Genomic DNA, 17,500 nt, shown 5'->3' on the forward strand with positions numbered 1-17,500 from the left:
GAGGAAAATACAAAGGAAGAGACAGGTGGAGGGAGAGAAGAAATTAGAGATAAAAGGGGGAAAATATGAGTGAGAGAGAAGGAGAGAGAGAGAGAGGAGAGAGAGAGAGAGAGAGAGAGAGAGAGAGAGAGAGAGAGAGAGAGAGAGAGAGAGAGAGAGAGAATAATATGCTTTTCTTCTACTCATACTCATAACGATGCTTACGTTTCAACCGTCGTTAAAAAAGTGAAGACGTGAAGGACTGAACACTCCGATTTTGTAATTCCAGTTAATTACATAGATAACATGGGCGCACACAAAAAGCCACGGAAGCAGTGACATATATAGGTCACTGTAATAACAATGCGATTTATGGGAGGGCAATAACCTTGAATTTAATACATATAAAATTACGGTGACAAATATAAACAACGGCCTTTCCGTCACTTGCCCTTTACGTATTGCACGCCTACCTCATTTGCATAAGCACTGAAGGTCGGCTAGACACTTTTTAAGAATACGACCTGAAGGACGAATAGATACTCCGTTCAATGTTTTTTTTTTTTTTTTTTTTAGACCCAGGCCATCCTATCTAATGACCCTCTTAATTAGTAAAAATTGTATTTGTTAGGTTAATTATTATGTGTTTAGTAGTAGTAGCAGCAGGAAGGCTTTGGCATTAACTGCTTCTGTATCGTACGTTATGATAATAATTTTTTTTTTTTTTTATAAATGAAATAATGGTTGAAATATTAATGTTGCCTAACGCGTTCATGGAGGGTGGGGGGTTAATTGGGCAGTTGGTCAGTTAGAGGTTATATTGGGTTGGTGGGTTTGTAATAAATTTTGTTTTAACAATTAAATAGCTGTTCATGGTTGGATGTGGATAGTAGATAAAATGTGTTGTGATTGGTGGATGACAGAGATCCTGTACCAATCGGTTTATTGATGATTCAGGGCTGTTTGTAATGTTGTTTAGATAAATTGTCTGGGACTGACAGAGGTTTAGTAGGGGGGGGGGGGGGGGGGTGTTGGATTCTGAGGGTTTTGATTGGTGGGAGTTAAAAGGCTGCAGCCTATCAGCTGATCAGAATATTCGAACTTCTGTAATATGGGGTTATTGTGGAAATGCGTTTAGGTTTAGGTTTTAGGTTGGATGGGGGGGGGGGGGGGGGGGGGGGTTTCTGAATTGCTTCTGTTGTTGGAATGGTGAATACACGGGTCAAACGTCTTGTGGGTTTATTAATTGTTGTGGTCGGTTGATGTTCTTGGGCTATTGCTAAATTATGGGAGTGGAATGGAACTGGTGATGAAGGTGGTTATGCTTTTAAAAGGAAAACTTTTGATTAATTTGTTAGTAACCTATTCCCAGGGGCGGTTGCTGGCTGTTTATTTAAGGCGGCATGGATCGAAAACATTCTCTCACCGTACACTGGTGTAAAATGAGTACCTGACCGGAAACAGTGTTTGTGTTATCTCGCCCAACAGGCATCATGTCTTCAAGTTTTTTAAGTGTCATGAGCTCACTCAGTAGAAATTGCGCAATATCAATGTTCTAGTGGGTTTTATTTTTTTAGAATGTGTGTATATTGTGTGTAAAAAAAAAAAAGGGGGGGGGGGGTTGTGTGGTTTGAATTTGAAAGAGATGTACTCACGTAACTGGCATTTACGATGGGCACATATTATGTAAAAGAGGTCCATTTGTCGATTTTCCTCTAGAGAAAAAAATTGTATATCACTGTCACCCGATCATTGAAGTCTATGGATCCTTTCATAGTTGTTTCGGTATGGATTGTAATACACGTCTGTTCATTGAGATTTGTCAATATCATTTTTTTCAATTAGCAATTAGACTGCCATATAAAATTTCTTCCTTCGAATATCAACTATGATAACAGTCATTAAAAGAAGGAATAGAAAATCCAACCTCAATGCACTACTCATCTACTCCAAAGACAATAACATAACCACAAGTTGAACTGCTGTCTGGACTGGGATTTTTATTTATAGCATTATGGGGCTCTACTCGGTGAATTATTTGTGTAATATTCGTATTGATGATTAAAATCCATTTGAGCAAAACAAGTAGCATAAGATATATATTTATTGACATTTTCTTCATCCATATCGTTTGATTACAAAAAACCTGTTCTTCCAATGATAAAACTGATATAGTTTTGATATCTCCCAAGTCAGACCTCAAGGTGTGCAAAATTAAATTTGCCGGTCTGACCTAGTTATTTTAGCAGTAAAGAATATCCGTTGTTTGTGGTGGGAGGCGGATAACCTTGGTTTTAAAACAGAAGAAAACAAGTCTTTTATATAAAATACTTGGGCGGCCTGTTGACTTTTTGGCTCATGGTAGCTCATACCCACCCTCAGCTGATTGTCGCACGTCATCTCGCCTCGCATGGGGCAACAAGAAAAAGAGAGCCGTCTGTGATAACGCACAACCTTCGTACGGTAGGAACAGGTACTATCATGGCTAGTAAGGAGAGATAAGCGAGTGTTAACGAAAAGCAGCATATGCAAAAATGGAGACGCAAAGCAGTATCTGCTAAATTTGAAAAATATAGGGCGGCACAAAACAACTTCGCTCAATAGACCGACCGCCAGTGCCTATTCCCTTGCTCCCTTAGGAGTCCAAGGGTGGCCACCCACTTTCCCGCTCTCTAGCCGAGCGTCATTCGCTGCTTCAACTACTGTGCACGTGGTCTTTCCCTATGCAGCATTGGTTATTTTATTATTCTATGAATATAGTTAATTTTTCGATAGGTTAGAATCGTGGGGGGGGGGGGGGGGGGGGGGGGGCAGTTGTGACTGTGTGTGTACAAGGTGTACGTTTTAATATTATATTGTAAATATTCTTCCTTCCGAGTCGGCCCCGACTGATCTCATCTGCATACATGTGGTCCACGGCAGTCTAGACGCCGCAGCGCAACCGTTTCAGCCGCGCTTCAGGCGGGTTGGGCGGGACTAGACCCTCCGGCATGCTGCGCGGCACACACATTGCCCCGCGCCGTCCTGCCGTGTGCCGTTGCGCCGAGTTCGCCGGGGCCGCATCGGAAAAAAAAAAAAAAAAAAAAAAAAAAAAAAAAAAAAAAAAAAAAAAAAAGGGGATTATATCTTACTAAACACTTGTGTCACGTCCTTTCCTTGGAGGTTTGTTATTGTTATTTTGTTGAGTTTAGTATAGGTGGGAATTTTTTAGGTGGGGGGGGGGGGGGGGATGTTGTTTTGTATGTTAGTATTAGTATCATTAATTATTAGATGGTTTTATCTGCCACATGATCTTTTAGAGCCGAAATAGGGTCTGTGTTCTCTACTCTAGCTATAGTTTTGCAATCAGATAAATAAAAATACAAAAAAGGTGGTACTCTGCATTTTTCCTTGGCGAGATCTTCTGTCGTTTATGTTGGTATTCTTTTCCGTCTCCGTTTGTATCAGGGTGATGGGAAGGGGGCTGTCTGTATTATCTATCTAAATATGGGGTAGGATTGGATGTACTGTGTGGGGGAGGGGGGGGGGGGGAGAAACAAAGGAAAGGGTAGAATTAGTTATATACAGAATGGTTCTGATTATATTATTCCGGAGGCCGAAGAGTTAGGAGAAGGATGATCGATTCATCGGGTTGTGTATCGTTATCAATGCTGAGAGAGAAAGGGGGGGGGGGGGGGGGGGGGGTAAGAATAGACATGGACGCACCTCGTTTTTTGTAACTAGGTTGTTTGGCAGTGAAGTTGGTGGAAAAGTTATGGCTATATCAGTGTGGTAGAGGGGGCGGAAGTGGAAGTTAATATAGAAAAGGATGATACTACAGCAAAGTAAGGGAAGAGGAATAACTAATAGGGGTAGGAATATATAATAGTAAGTGATCAGTCAGGTAAATGATCGATAATAGAGGTGTAAATAATATATGTATAAATAAAGTTTGTAAAGCTAGCTAGGGGGGGGGGGGGGGGCGGAGGGGAGGGGTAGGGTCAGGTTGTGGGTGTGGTGCAGAGAGTTGAAATGTCTCGGTGGAAGGTCATCTATCTGAATTGTGCTATTAGGTCGGTATATTTGTTCCATCTTGTTTCTCTCTCTTTATCTAAATCGTTTTTGTATTTCTTTTGTATTATGTTAAGAAATATTAATGACATGTCGGTATTAGTGGTGTTTTGTCTGTGTACTTGACCCATCCATGCAGTCCAAATCGCTTGTCTTGCTGCTGCTAGGATGTGTATGTTTATTTCATGTGTTGCATTGTCAGTTTTGGGGATGATATTATGTCTAAATGCTATTTCTGTATGTATGGGTTGTCGTATTGTTTTTTGTATTGTGTTTATTGTGGCTCTAATCAGTGTTTTTGTTTTAATGCAGTTTGTGAAAATGTGTACATTTTGTGTTGGACAAAGCGCTCGGCATAAGGCGCATCTGGGCGTGTTGTTTGTTGGTAAGGCGTTGAACATCAGTCTGTATGTTATATGCTTACTGTATCTAGAAGTATCATGTTTATGTAAGTTTTCTGAGGCCACTCTCATGTTATCTAATGTTAGTCCTGATGCGTGCATTAGGTCTTGTTCTCTGCGTCTGTTTGGTGTGTTTATTGTTCTGTATATCTGTTTACTGTCTAATTGTTTATTTATTGTGTCTGGGTATTTGTTTACTAGTCCTACGCATTTTTTGTAAAAAGGAGGGAGTGTCTTACCTCCGAAATGGGGGAGTGTGTGGTCGATCTTTTTAAATTGTGTTAGTCGTGTCCCTAAGTAGTATGACCCGAATTTATTTCCTGTCGATTCTTGTATTATTTTGTCAATATATTTGATCCTAGTTGTGTCTAAGGTTCTTTTAATACATTTTAGTCCTGTGCCGCCTGATTCTATGGGAAGTGTGAGTATTTCGTGTGGAATGGGTTTTGCGTCTTGTAGTATAAATGTGTCTATGCGTCTTTCTAATTTCTTTATTGTGGTGAACGGAGGTTTGAAGATTTTGATGTAGTATAAGATTTTTGGAATAATGTAGGTGTTCACTATCCTGGTTCTATCGAATATATTGGCTTTGATGTATGTATATGAATGTAGTTTCTTGTCTATATTGTGTACAATTCCACTCCAGATGTGTTTCGGTGTCGTGTGTCTTTGACAGTACGTTATTCCGAGGATTTTAATTTGGTTAACCCATTGCATGTCGGGTATCTGGGCTTTTTCGGTTTCTAAGGGTTCGGGACCGAGATTCATGATTTTGGTCTTTTTAATATTTAGTTGGGCACCACTAGCGAGGCCGAAATTTTTGAAAGTTTCTAAAATTTTGTGTATGCTAGGTATATCACTCGGAATTAGGGTTGCATCATCGGCATACGCGATGAGTTTTTTGTTGGCTTTTCCGGGAATTCTGGTGCCTTTAATTTTCGGGTTTCTCCTAATTTTTTCCAAAACGGTTTCGAGACATAAGATGTATAGTTGGGCCGAGAGAGGGCAACCCTGTCGTACTGACCGACCGATTTTGAAGGGATCAGATACTTTTTGATTGACTATTACACAGCTGGAGGGGTTGTTGTATAGTATTTTTATCCATCTTCTGTAATAAGGGCCTATGTTGTTGTGTTCTAATATTTTGTGTAAGAAACTGTGTTCTAATCTATCGAAAGCTTTCTCTTGATCGATGGACAAAATGTATGCGTGTGTGTGTGTCTGTTTTACGTATCCTATAAGGTCTCTGATGAAGTTTGTGTGTTGTTCTATTGTTCTGTTTTTTATGCTACATGTTTGTTCTTTGTCTATCAGTTGGGGTAGGTGAATTTTGATTTTGTTGCTTAAAGTTTTCGCTATAATTTGTAGTCGGTGTTTAGGAGGGATATGGGTCTGTATTGTTTGACGTCTGTTGTGTTGCTTTCTTTGGGTATGAGGGTTATGTATGATATCTTTTGGCTGTTCGTTAATTGTCCTTCTTTGTGTATTTCTTTAGTCAGTTCTAGGAGGGGTTTTTTAAGGAGAGGGAAGAAACTTTTGTAGAATTCTACTGTTAGTCCATCGGGGCCTGGGGATTTGTTTGTGTTCATGTTCTCTATGCTGTGTTGTAGGTCTTCTATTGTAATCTCTGTATCTAATTGTTCTTTCTGTTCGTCTGTCAACTTCTTTGTATAATCGGTGTAGTGGTCTTGTATATCTGTTGATATTTCGCCACTTGTGTATAGTTGTTTGTAAAAATTGTAGAAGGTCTCAAGGATTTCTGTCTCGTTTTTTGTTATTTGCCCATCTGTTGTTCTGATTTTGTCTATATGTCGTCTATTGTGTAGTTCGTTTTCTATTCGTGCTATTGTGTCGTTTAAATCAGTGTAGTCGTTGCGTGTTTTGTATGTGCTTCTTACTTTGTGGCCTCTGAATTTTCTTTGTTCAATTTCTTTCAGTTTTTCTATTGCTTTAGTAACATGTGGTTGTGTTTGTATTTCTGTTTTGTTGTCACGCGCCCTGTCTATGTTGATGATTGTTTTGTACTTTGTTTCCTTTCTGTTGGTTTTGTCTTGTACTTTTCTCCCTATCATTTGTGTTAGCGTTTGTATGGTCTGTTTGAGGGTGTCCCACCATTCTCGGATGTTGTCATTTGGTATGTTGTCCGTATAGTCTAATATGATGTCGGTCATGTATTGTATGTAATAATGGTCCTGCAGGAGACTGTTGTTGAATTTCCAGTAGGCACTTTTTTGTTTGGGTCTTGTAATTTGGGTGCCGTACTGGGCGTAGACAGCTTTGTGGTCTGTGTAGTCTAGTGTGTTCTCTAGGTGTTTAATTTCTGTTATTGGGGTTGTTTTGGATATGTATATTTTGTCGAGTCTGGATCCTGTGTTTGCGAATGATTTAAAGGTGGTTTCTTTCCCGAGTGGGAATGTTTCTCTGTATGTATCTGTTAGATTGTGTTTTTCTAAAATTCGTTGTAGTATTTGTTTGTCTATGACTGTTTCTTGTGTTCTATGGTGAGTTGTGTCGCGGGGGTGTAGTGTATTATTGAAATCCCCTGCTAGGATGATGGGTGTTGATGGGTTTATTTCCATTCTTTTCTCTAAGTCTAAGAAAGTTGTCTTTTTTTCGTCCGTTCTTGAGGCAGGTCCGTAGATGTTGTAAATTTGGAATTTGTAGCCGTCTTGAGTCACGTCTATTTTCCCTATTCGTCCTGTGTTGTCATGGTCGTGTTGGGTAACAGTCCAATTGTCGGAGATTTTTATTATGGCTACTCCTCTACAGTTTCTTTTTTTCCTGTCGATTGTCCAAAATATATTTTTAACTTCTGGTTTGAGTTCGAGAAGTGTTCGTTCTTGTGTGAATTTGTCGTGTATGTTCGTTTCTTGTAACAGTAAGAAGTCTGGTCTTTGTTTCCTTATTAGATTTTTAATGTCTTGTATTTTCTGTCTCATGCCTCTGATGTTGAGTGATATGATTGTCAATGGTGGGGGGTCATCCTCTTTGTAGGGTGTTTTTTTTTTTGTATGGTTTGTTTTTAGTGTTTGATTTTGCTTGTTCTCTAGAGGTGGTGTGTTTGTTGTATCTAGAGTTGCGTTTGTATGTAGGTATATATGTGTGGACTGTAGGCTGCATGTCTGGGTTTAGTGTGTGTATTGTTTTGTTTAAGTATTGGGGTGTGTGTCTCTATGTGTCGTGGTGGTCTGGGTAGTGATCTTTCCCTCTCGATGTTTTGGATGGGTGGAGTCTTCCTCTTGAGGGAAGAGCTTCTTTGGTGAGGTGTGTATGCATGTGTTTGTGTAGGTATTGGGTAGTGTGTTCTGTGATTTTTTCGTGCTCTTGGGCATGCCCCAGGTGGTGATCGTGTTAGTGAAGTGTGTGCTTTGAAGGGCGATGGTGTGGTTGTATTTTTTGGGGGAGAGTTTTTGGGTTTGTTATTGGGGTTGGGGGGTGTGGATGGGGGTGTGGGTGATGTTGCCCTTTCTAAAGGGATTATTACTGGTGTTGGTGTGGTGTGTTGGTGTAGGTTTGTCATGGATGACGTTCGTTTTGGTGTGTGTGAGGAGTTGTGTGGTTCCTGTTCTAGTTGCTTCATTGGTGCAGTTTTTGTTGTGTTGGTATCTTTTGGGGTGTTGTCTTGAGGTTTTGTGTTTGGTGTCTGTGGTTTAGTGGTGTAGCTTGTGAGTAGTGGTGTATTTGGTGTGTTGTTGCTTTTTTGTGTGTTGGAGTGTTGTGTGTGTGTTTCTTTCCCTTTTTTACTACCTGGTTCCAAGGTTCTTGGGATTGGGTTGGTGCGTCCGGCAGGGGGTTGCTGGAAGGCGTGACAGAACCAGTAGGTGAAGATGGAAAAGGAGGAGGGATAGTGGGACTTCGTGCTGAATTCACTCCTGGTGCATACCGTGCTCTAGTAGGGCACAAGTAGAAAGGGTGCCCCACATTGTAGCATGTGGAGCATGCCGGCACACGCCCAGGAATGTGCACTTTTACGTGGTGGAAGGCGCCACCTACCTCAAATTTTAGATAGTGGGGTATTTTACCCATTCTATCTTCTCCAGACGGAACGTATACGAGTCCAGCTCGTCCGTCTGGGTTTGCCGACAACGATGGTGCCGGCTTGGCGAAGGGGCGAGGGCCTGGTGAGGCCGCCTTCCTTGACGGAGGGAGCACCCATTTTCAATACCCCCGACACAGGGATTTGTTAACATCCCTGATGTGGAGGTTTATTTTTAGGGTTGGGTGGGGGTGCACTACGCCGTGTAGTTTTTCACCTCTGTTCCTTCCTTCTTGAAGGTGAGTAATATTTGCGGGCGTCATGAACCGGTTAGACTCCCGCAATATCGTCTAAACTGACCCCCATGTTATTGAGGGCCAGCTTGATCTTAAGATGATTGGCCTGATTTGTTTTCGGGTCCTTTTAGGAAGACCTCAACCGTATTTGGGGATGAGGCCCATTGAACTTAAGGTCCTCTGCGGATAATTTCACCACAACTACGTTGGGGTGAACCGCCATGGAGGCCCGGAAAGAGAAAGAGAAGGGGAGAGAAGAAGGTGTAAATGCAAAATCGTAGGGGGATTTCCCCCTCTTGTGGTAATATTTATATTAAAAAAAAAAAAAAAAAAAAAAAAAAAAAGTGGGGGGGGGGGGGGGGGGGGGGGGCTGGCTAGAGGGTTGTTAGGTATGGACTCACTTGCTTAGTAAGGGGTAGTGCAAGTGGACAAATGTTTGCAAAAAAAAAAAAAAAAAAAAAAAAAAAAAAAAAAAAAAAAAAAAAAGGGGGTAGGGGGGGGGGGGGGGGGGGGTTAGGTTGGGGTCGAAGGAAGTTAAGAGGAAATAAGGTGCTCCATTACAAAGGGGTTACGGGTGTAGGGAGGGGATATGGGGAATAAACACTGGTGTTTCTTGGGAGGTCTTCCGTATACTTACACCATCCAGTTGTTTTAAATTTTAGGCACAGATAAGCACACTCTAACTAACTTCACTAACGAAGTTCCCTAACGGCTAAGAAGATAAAAGGGTAAGGAAAAAAAAAAAAAAGAAGCAAACAAACAAACCTAAACAATAAAACAAAAAAAAGGAAAGAACTAAAACTAAAAAGGTCTAAATTAAATCCTAGAAACACTATAACACAATAACACACGTCCAGACATTTTTTGATATTCAGTTAGGTAGAATCAATGAATGAATGAAAAGAATCAATGGCAGAATAATCAATGAATGAATGAATTATGAATGAAAAGAATCAATGGCAGAATAATCAATGTTTGAGGTTTATTGAATAAAGCAAAAAAAACATCAAAATATGAAAAATGCATGATATAATAATATCGACGCGGACCCCAGGGAAAGCACCTACGTCACAACAATATCATAGATGGGCATGTTTAGGAAAATTGGGAATTCCCGCGAGGGTGTTCGACATGCTAAAATAAAATGGCAATAAATCACAAAATGCAACATATACAAATAAATGAACTGTTACAGGTGAAAATGTGGTATCATAATAATATTCTTACAAATTGGTGGGTACAACAGCAATTTGGTTATTGTGTAACACATGAATAAACAGTGTGCGAGTTGCTTGTTTGTAAATAAAAATGAAGATATTGGAATTACATCAATATTGTATAGAGAAATAAAATATACATTTTGAAGGCATGGATATCCCCGATCTAAGGAGAGTAAATTTGTCTTTTAAAGTTAACTGGAACAGGAGAAATAAATATATCAATAAAAAGACGTATCAACCGACACCGAGTACAAGGAAGACAATAATAATAATACTACTCTGCTTAGTTATCAGAGATACCTGTCGGAATACACACATACGCTCACACACACTACCCCCATGCATCACTGCTTGCCGCGTTAGACACACATATACCACACGCACACACACACACACACAAATGCTAGCCTATAGTAGTAAGGCGTAGTAGTAATAGTAATAAAATGGCATTCTATTACATATATATATATATATATATATATATATATATATTATATATATATATATATAAATATAAATATATATTATTTTTAAAAAATATTTACAATGTTTGAGACAGTCTACATTAATGTTTCAAGCTTAATTTGCCATCGTCAGGACTGAGTTGTTTTGTTGACTGTTGTTGTTTCTTGAAGTGGTTCCGGTTTAAAGTTAATTAACAAGAATTTCCGCCGATGTGGACACGTTCCGTACATCTCACTTTTCGTGTTGAGTGTGGCTTCATGAGGGTGTTTGATTATAGTATATTTCTCTTCCAGGCATAAGCTTCATTGTTTTGATGTTGGTGTGTATCCTGTTGCTTTAGATAAAATTTTCCATGAAATGTTGTGGTCCAGTTTGTTGTCTTTTAATTTCCAAATATGTTCGCTGAGTTTTGTGGATGTTTTTTTGTTAGTGTTTCTAAATGTTGAGGTGTGGAGGTTGTATCTTGTTTTGAAATTATTTTCTGTTAGTCCTACATATTTTTCTTGCTTGTTTGTTTTATTTTCTGTGACTGTGGCTTGGTAAATTAAACTTGATTCTAAGCATTGTTTGTTTAGCGGGCAATGTTCTTTATTTCTGCAGTTGCATTTTCTGGTGGGTGGGTTTTGCTCTTGTCGGTGGTTTATTAGTATTTTTTTTTGTTGTGGCTTGAAATTATTTGTTCTATGTTGCGCATACACGAGTAGCTTATTTTTATGGTATTCCTGTTGATAATTTTATGTAGCTTGTGGTTTTTTGGAAAGTGTGTATCAATTAACTTCAGGAACTGCTGTCCTATGTTTGTGCTGACGTTTTTGTCGAAAGGTGGGTTGAACCAAGTTATGTGTCGTTTTCTTGTTTTACGTTCTTCACTTGTGTGTTGGGGTTTACATGAGAGGGAGGCGTCTGTGTATTTGAATGGTGTGTTGTATCCGCTTTTTGTGAGTGCTTCTTTGTAGGGGGTGGCTGCGACGTTGAATATCTCTCTGTTTTCCGAAAGTTTGCTCACCCTCAGTGCTATGTTTTTTGGTATGTTTTCAATGACGGGACGGGGGTGGTTGCTGTTTTTATTAATGTAGCTAATGGTGTTGTTTGGTTTTCTGAACGGTTGGAATGAATTGGATTTTATGTCGAATGTCATGTCGAGGAAGTCAACTGTTTTTTTGTTTGCTTCTATCGTGATTTTCAACTTGTTGTTTTGGAATATTTTACAGATTTGTTTTTTTGATGTTTTCGTTCGCTCTTGGTCGTCTGTTGGTTATAGCGAGTCCGTCATCTCTATAGAGGCCGATGTATGTGTGTGTATGTTGCAGTTGTGACAGGATGTAGAGTCCGACCAGTTCGCATGTTTCAGCACCGTCGAACGAACCCATTGTTACGTCGAAATCATTATGTCGCTTTGTCCACGGCGTGTTGTCATAGTATAGTGTGCTGTGCTTGGTGTGTTTGATGATGTGTTTTTCCTCTTCTGTGATGTTGGTGTATTTTGATGCGAATTCCAATGCTTTGTTTAGTAAGTCTGGAGTGATGAAGGGGTAAAAATCGCAAATGTCGAAAGAGATGAAGGTGCAATTTTCTTTGTTTTGGATATTTTTAAACCATTCAATGACTTCATCGGTGTTTTTCCACTGGTTGAATTTAGTTGCTTCTTTGACGTTTTTATTTATTTTTTCTAATATCTTTTTGCTGATTTTTCCAATTTCAGATTTGTATGGATTTATTAGTCTACATTTTGGATTATTTTTGAAGTCAGGCTTGTGATCTTTTAATGTGATGAACGCTTCTCTTCTTGGTGCTATATCGATTCAATCGCTAAGGTCAAGTCTGTTCGCTATATTCTTATCTTCTTTTGTGATCTCTTCGGTTCTATGTGTTCTGTCTTTCTTATAGTCTTTGTTGATTTGTTTGTGTGTCATTTTATCATATTCCTCAGGTGTCATTTTATAATAGTTGTTGGATTTGTCGGCTGGTATCAGAAGTTGTTTTTCTTTGTTTATTTTCTTCACATCGTTAGTCAGTTGGTTTTGGAAGTTGTTATTTTTGTTTGTGAACTGTACACTTTGAATGAGATCTGAAAGTCCGTCTTCTAATTTCTTTAATTCAGGTATTGGGGGGGGGGGGGGGGGGGGGGGTGAATTTGTAGAGTTGAAGCCGTTACGTTTTCTTGTGGGTGGGTTCTAAATGTGGGTGCAGGAAAAAGAATGTTCTCCATCGTAGATTCTTGACAAATGTTTCTGTTCTTGCTATTAGTGATTTAATGTAAGATTTTCTGTTGCAGGTAGGAATATTCTTTGTAGAATATGGGAAAGTAGTAAGTCCAAGTTGTGGCGTAGTGTCCATTTTGTGCTAAGAGTGCTCAACGGTGCGGAGCTGTGTATTGAATCGTGTTTGATACAAATATGGTACAAAAAGTGCTCGACATGTAGTAATGGGGCGAATTATTATTTTTAAAAATATTTACCACAATGTTTGAGACAGTCTACATTAATGTTTCAGGCTTAATTTGCCATCGTCAGGACTGAGTTGTTTTGTTGATGTTGTTGTTTCTTGAAGTGGTTCCGGTTTAAAGTTAATTAACAAGAATTTCCGCCGATGTGGACACGTTCCGTACATCTCACTTTTCGTGTTGAGTGTGGCTTCATGAGGGTGTTTGATTATAGTATATTTCTCTTCCAGGCATAAGCTTCATTGTTTTGATGTTGGTGTGTATCCTGTTGCTTTAGATAAAATTTTCCATGAAATGTTGTGGTCCAGTTTGTTGTCTTTTAATTTCCAAATATGTTCGCTGAGTTTTGTGGATGTTTTTTTGTTAGTGTTTCTAAATGTTGAGGTGTGGAGGTTGTATCTTGTTTTGAAATTATTTTCTGTTAGTCCTACATATTTTTCTTGCTTGTTTGTTTTATTTTCTGTGACTGTGGCTTGGTAAATTAAACTTGATTCTAAGCATTGTTTGTTTAGCGGGCAATGTTCTTTATTTCTGCAGTTGCATTTTCTGGTGGGTGGGTTTTGCTCTTGTCGGTGGTTTATTAGTATTTTTTTTTGTTGTGGCTTGAAATTATTTGTTCTATGTTGCGCATACACGAGTAGCTTATTTTTATGGTATTCCTGTTGATAATTTTATGTAGCTTGTGGTTTTTGGAAAGTGTGTATCACTTAACTTCAGGAACTGCTGTCCTATGTTTGTGCTGACGTTTTTGTCGAAAGGTGGGTTGAACCAAGTTATGTGTCGTTTTCTTGTTTTACGTTCTTCACTTGTGTGTTGGGGTTTACATGAGAGGGAGGCGTTGTGTATTCGAATGGTGTGTTGTATCCGCTTTTTGTGAGTGCTTCTTTGTAGGGGGTGGCTGCGACGTTGAATATCTCTCTGTTTTCCGAAAGTTTGCTCACCCTCAGTGCTATGTTTTTTGGTATGTTTTCAATGACGGGACGGGGGTGGTTGCTGTTTTTATTAATGTAGCTAATGGTGTTGTTTGGTTTTCTGAACGGTTGGAATGAATTGGATTTTATGTCGAATGTGATGTCGAGGAAGTCAACTGTTTTTTTGTTTGCTTCTATCGTGATTTTCAACTTGTTGTTTTGGAATATTTTACAGATTTGTTTTTTTGATGTTTTCGTTCGCTCTTGGTCGTCTGTTGGTTATAGCGAGTCCGTCATCTCTATAGAGGCCGATGTATGTGTGTGTATGTTGCAGTTGTGACAGGATGTAGAGTCCGACCAGTTCGCATGTTTCAGCACCGTCGAACGAACCCATTGTTACGTCGAAATCATTATGTCGCTTTGTCCACGGCGTGTTGTCATAGTATAGTGTGCTGTGCTTGGTGTGTTTGATGATGTGTTTTTCCTCTTCTGTGATGTTGGTGTATTTTGATGCGAATTCCAATGCTTTGTTTAGTAAGTCTGGAGTGATGGAGGGGTAAAAATCGCAAATGTCGAAAGAGATGAAGGTGCAATTTTCTTTGTTTTGGATATTTTTAAACCATTCAATGACTTCATCGGTGTTTTTCCACTGGTTGAATTTAGTTGCTTCTTTGACGTTTTTATTTATTTTTTCTAATATCTTTTTGCTGATTTTTCCAATTTCAGATTTGTATGGATTTATTAGTCTACATTTTGGATTATTTTTGAAGTCAGGCTTGTGATCTTTTAATGTGATGAACGCTTCTCTTCTTGGTGCTATATCGATTCAATCGCTAAGGTCAAGTCTGTTCGCTATATTCTTATCTTCTTTTGTGATCTCTTCGGTTCTATGTGTTCTGTCTTTCTTATAGTCTTTGTTGATTTGTTTGTGTGTCATTTTATCATATTCCTCAGGTGTCATTTTATAATAGTTGTTGGATTTGTCGGCTGGTATCAGAAGTTGTTTTTCTTTGTTTATTTTCTTCACATCGTTAGTCAGTTGGTTTTGGAAGTTGTTATTTTTGTTTGTGAACTGTACACTTTGAATGAGATCTGAAAGTCCGTCTTCTAATTTCTTTAATTCAGGTATTGGGGGGGGGGGGGGGGGGTGAATTTGTAGAGTTGAAGCCGTACGTTTTCTTGTGGGTGGGTTCTAAATGTGGGTTCAGGAAAAAGAATGTTCTCCATCGTAGATTCTTGACAAATGTTTCTGTTCTTGCTATTAGTGATTTAATGTAAGATTTTCTGTTGCAGGTAGGAATATTCTTTGTAGAATATGGGAAAGTAGTAAGTCCAAGTTGTGGCGTAGTGTCCATTTTGTGTCTAAGAGTGCTCAACGGTGCGGAGCTGTGTATTGAATCGTGTTTGATACAAATATGGTACAAAAAGTGCTCGACATGTAGTAATGGGGCGAATTATTATTTTTAAAAAATATTTACCACAATGTTTGAGACAGTCTACATTAATGTTTCAGGCTTAATTTGCCATCGTCAGGACTGAGTTGTTTTGTTGACTGTTGTTGTTTCTTGAAGTGGTTCCGGTTTAAAGTTAATTAACAAGAATTTCCGCCGATGTGGACACGTTCCGTACATCTCACTTTTCGTGTTGAGTGTGGCTTCATGAGGGTGTTTGATTATAGTATATTTCTCTTCCAGGCATAAGCTTCATTGTTTTGATGTTGGTGTGTATCCTGTTGCTTTAGATAAAATTTTCCATGAAATGTTGTGGTCCAGTTTGTTGTCTTTTAATTTCCAAATATGTTCGCTGAGTTTTGTGGATGTTTTTTTGTTAGTGTTTCTAAATGTTGAGGTGTGGAGGTTGTATCTTGTTTTGAAATTATTTTCTGTTAGTCCTACATATTTTTCTTGCTTGTTTGTTTTATTTTCTGTGACTGTGGCTTGGTATTTGTTTAGCGGGCAATGTTCTTTATTTCTGCAGTTGCATTTTCTGGTGGGTGGGTTTTGCTCTTGTCGGTGGTTTATTAGTATTTTTTTTTGTTGTGGCTTGAAATTATTTGTTCTATGTTGCGCATACACGAGTAGCTTATTTTTATGGTATTCCTGTTGATAATTTTATGTAGCTTGTGGTTTTTTGGAAAGTGTGTATCAATTAACTTCAGGAACTGCTGTCATATGTTTGTGCTGACGTTATTGTCGAAAGGTGGGTTGAACCAAGTTATGTGTCGTTTTCTTGTTTTACGTTCTACACTTGTGTGTTGAATCGTGTAGTATACAATTATGGTACGAATAGTGAGTGCTCGACATGTAACAATTGAGCGAATTATTATTGTAATATTTACCACGATGTTGGAGTTAGTTTACATCGATGTTTCAGGCCTTTTCAGCCATTGTCAGGACTGTGGGTTACATGAGTTTGGTTTGTGTGTTGTTGCTTGTTGAAGTGGTTCCGTAGGTTTGGCAACCTTTACACTTATCATGATATGCCGAGCAACCTTTACACTTCTCATGACAGAATAGCAACCTTTACACTTCTCATGACAGAATAGCAACCTTTACACTTACCATGACAAGACTGGCAACCTTTGACACTTATCATGACATGACAAATAACATTTACACTTACCATGACAAGAATAGCAACCTTTACACTTATGACTAGCAACCTTTACACTTACCATGACAAGAATAGCAACCTTTGCACTTACCATGACAAGACTTGCAACAGTCACGCCGCACATTATCATCTGTGCACCCCAGCTTATTGATGGCCGTTTTACAGCTCCATTGTTTACCATATTTGTTGTAATCAGGCTGATCACCCAGTGGGCACAAATCTAAGATTGTTACATCCCCCCTTGATGATGGCACACATTTTCCTTTAATGCATTGTTTGCCCTGAAATTGAAGCGAGAAAAGTTTTCATGAAGTTTTACAAGATTGTTTTATTTGTTATTAAAAGAAACGGATCAAACATGTCAATTAAATTGTAGATAAATATTCTAAAGATACCAATAAGCCACGGAACACCAAAATGAACACAACCATCTGTGCTGCTTAATAAACGGAGAAAACAAACCAAAACATATTCAGGTGTCTACAAAACTTCTTTATTTTGATACTTTGCCATCGGCAAAAAAGCTTACAACATCCGCCAGCTGGAAATACGTACCAACACACACAATTTGGTGTAACCTTGAACGTCTATAGCATGATTAATACCGTTTAGTTAGAACTACTCATGAAAATGACTGGATAAAAACAATAAAAAAGACCTGAGTGATGTCAATTTCCATCTTCGATTTTGTTTCGGTCTTAACGAGCAACCGAGGCTGAGTGTCACTAAATCTCGTATTTTGACATGTGAAACATCTACTGGTTAGAATACTATAGTTATCCCCCATCCCACCCTTACTCTCTCTCTCTCTCTCTCTCTCTCTCTCTCTCTCTCTCTCTCTATCTATCTCTCTCTTTCTCCATCTCTCTTCTCTCTCTCTCTCTCTCTCTCTCTCTCTCTCTCTCTCTCTCTCTCTCTCTACCACGTGTTATTGTTGTTGTTGTTTGTGTGTGTGTGAGTGTGTGTGTGTGTGTGTGTGAGAGAGATAGAGAGAGAGAGGACACCGAGAACAATGCTGGTAAACATGAATGTAGGAAAAAGAACAAGTAAGTCCGTATTGATGATATGCGTCTAGGTAAAATGCTAACAATATCTACCCTCCAGATGAAACCTACAACACACAAAATGTGTGACCTTAAACGTTCA

At 39.0% G+C, this 17,500-nt stretch overlaps 1 protein-coding gene across 1 annotated transcript in view; it reads right to left on the reverse strand.

The window, feature by feature from the left end:
* LOC144975238 (uncharacterized) overlaps positions 1-17,500 on the reverse strand; it is an 82,528-nt gene that overhangs the window by 24,436 nt on the left and 40,592 nt on the right. Inside the window, exon 11 of the mRNA XM_078919136.1 lies at positions 16,446-16,635. Within this exon, the coding sequence (XP_078775262.1) occupies positions 16,446-16,635 (190 nt within the window). The remainder of the gene's footprint in view (positions 1-16,445; positions 16,636-17,500) is intronic.

The sequence above is a fragment of the Berghia stephanieae genome, chromosome 6 (assembly GCF_034508935.2).
Source record: "Berghia stephanieae isolate SIO BIC M18660-M18661 chromosome 6, UCSD_Bste_1.3, whole genome shotgun sequence".
NCBI lineage: Eukaryota > Metazoa > Mollusca > Gastropoda > Nudibranchia > Aeolidiidae > Berghia > Berghia stephanieae.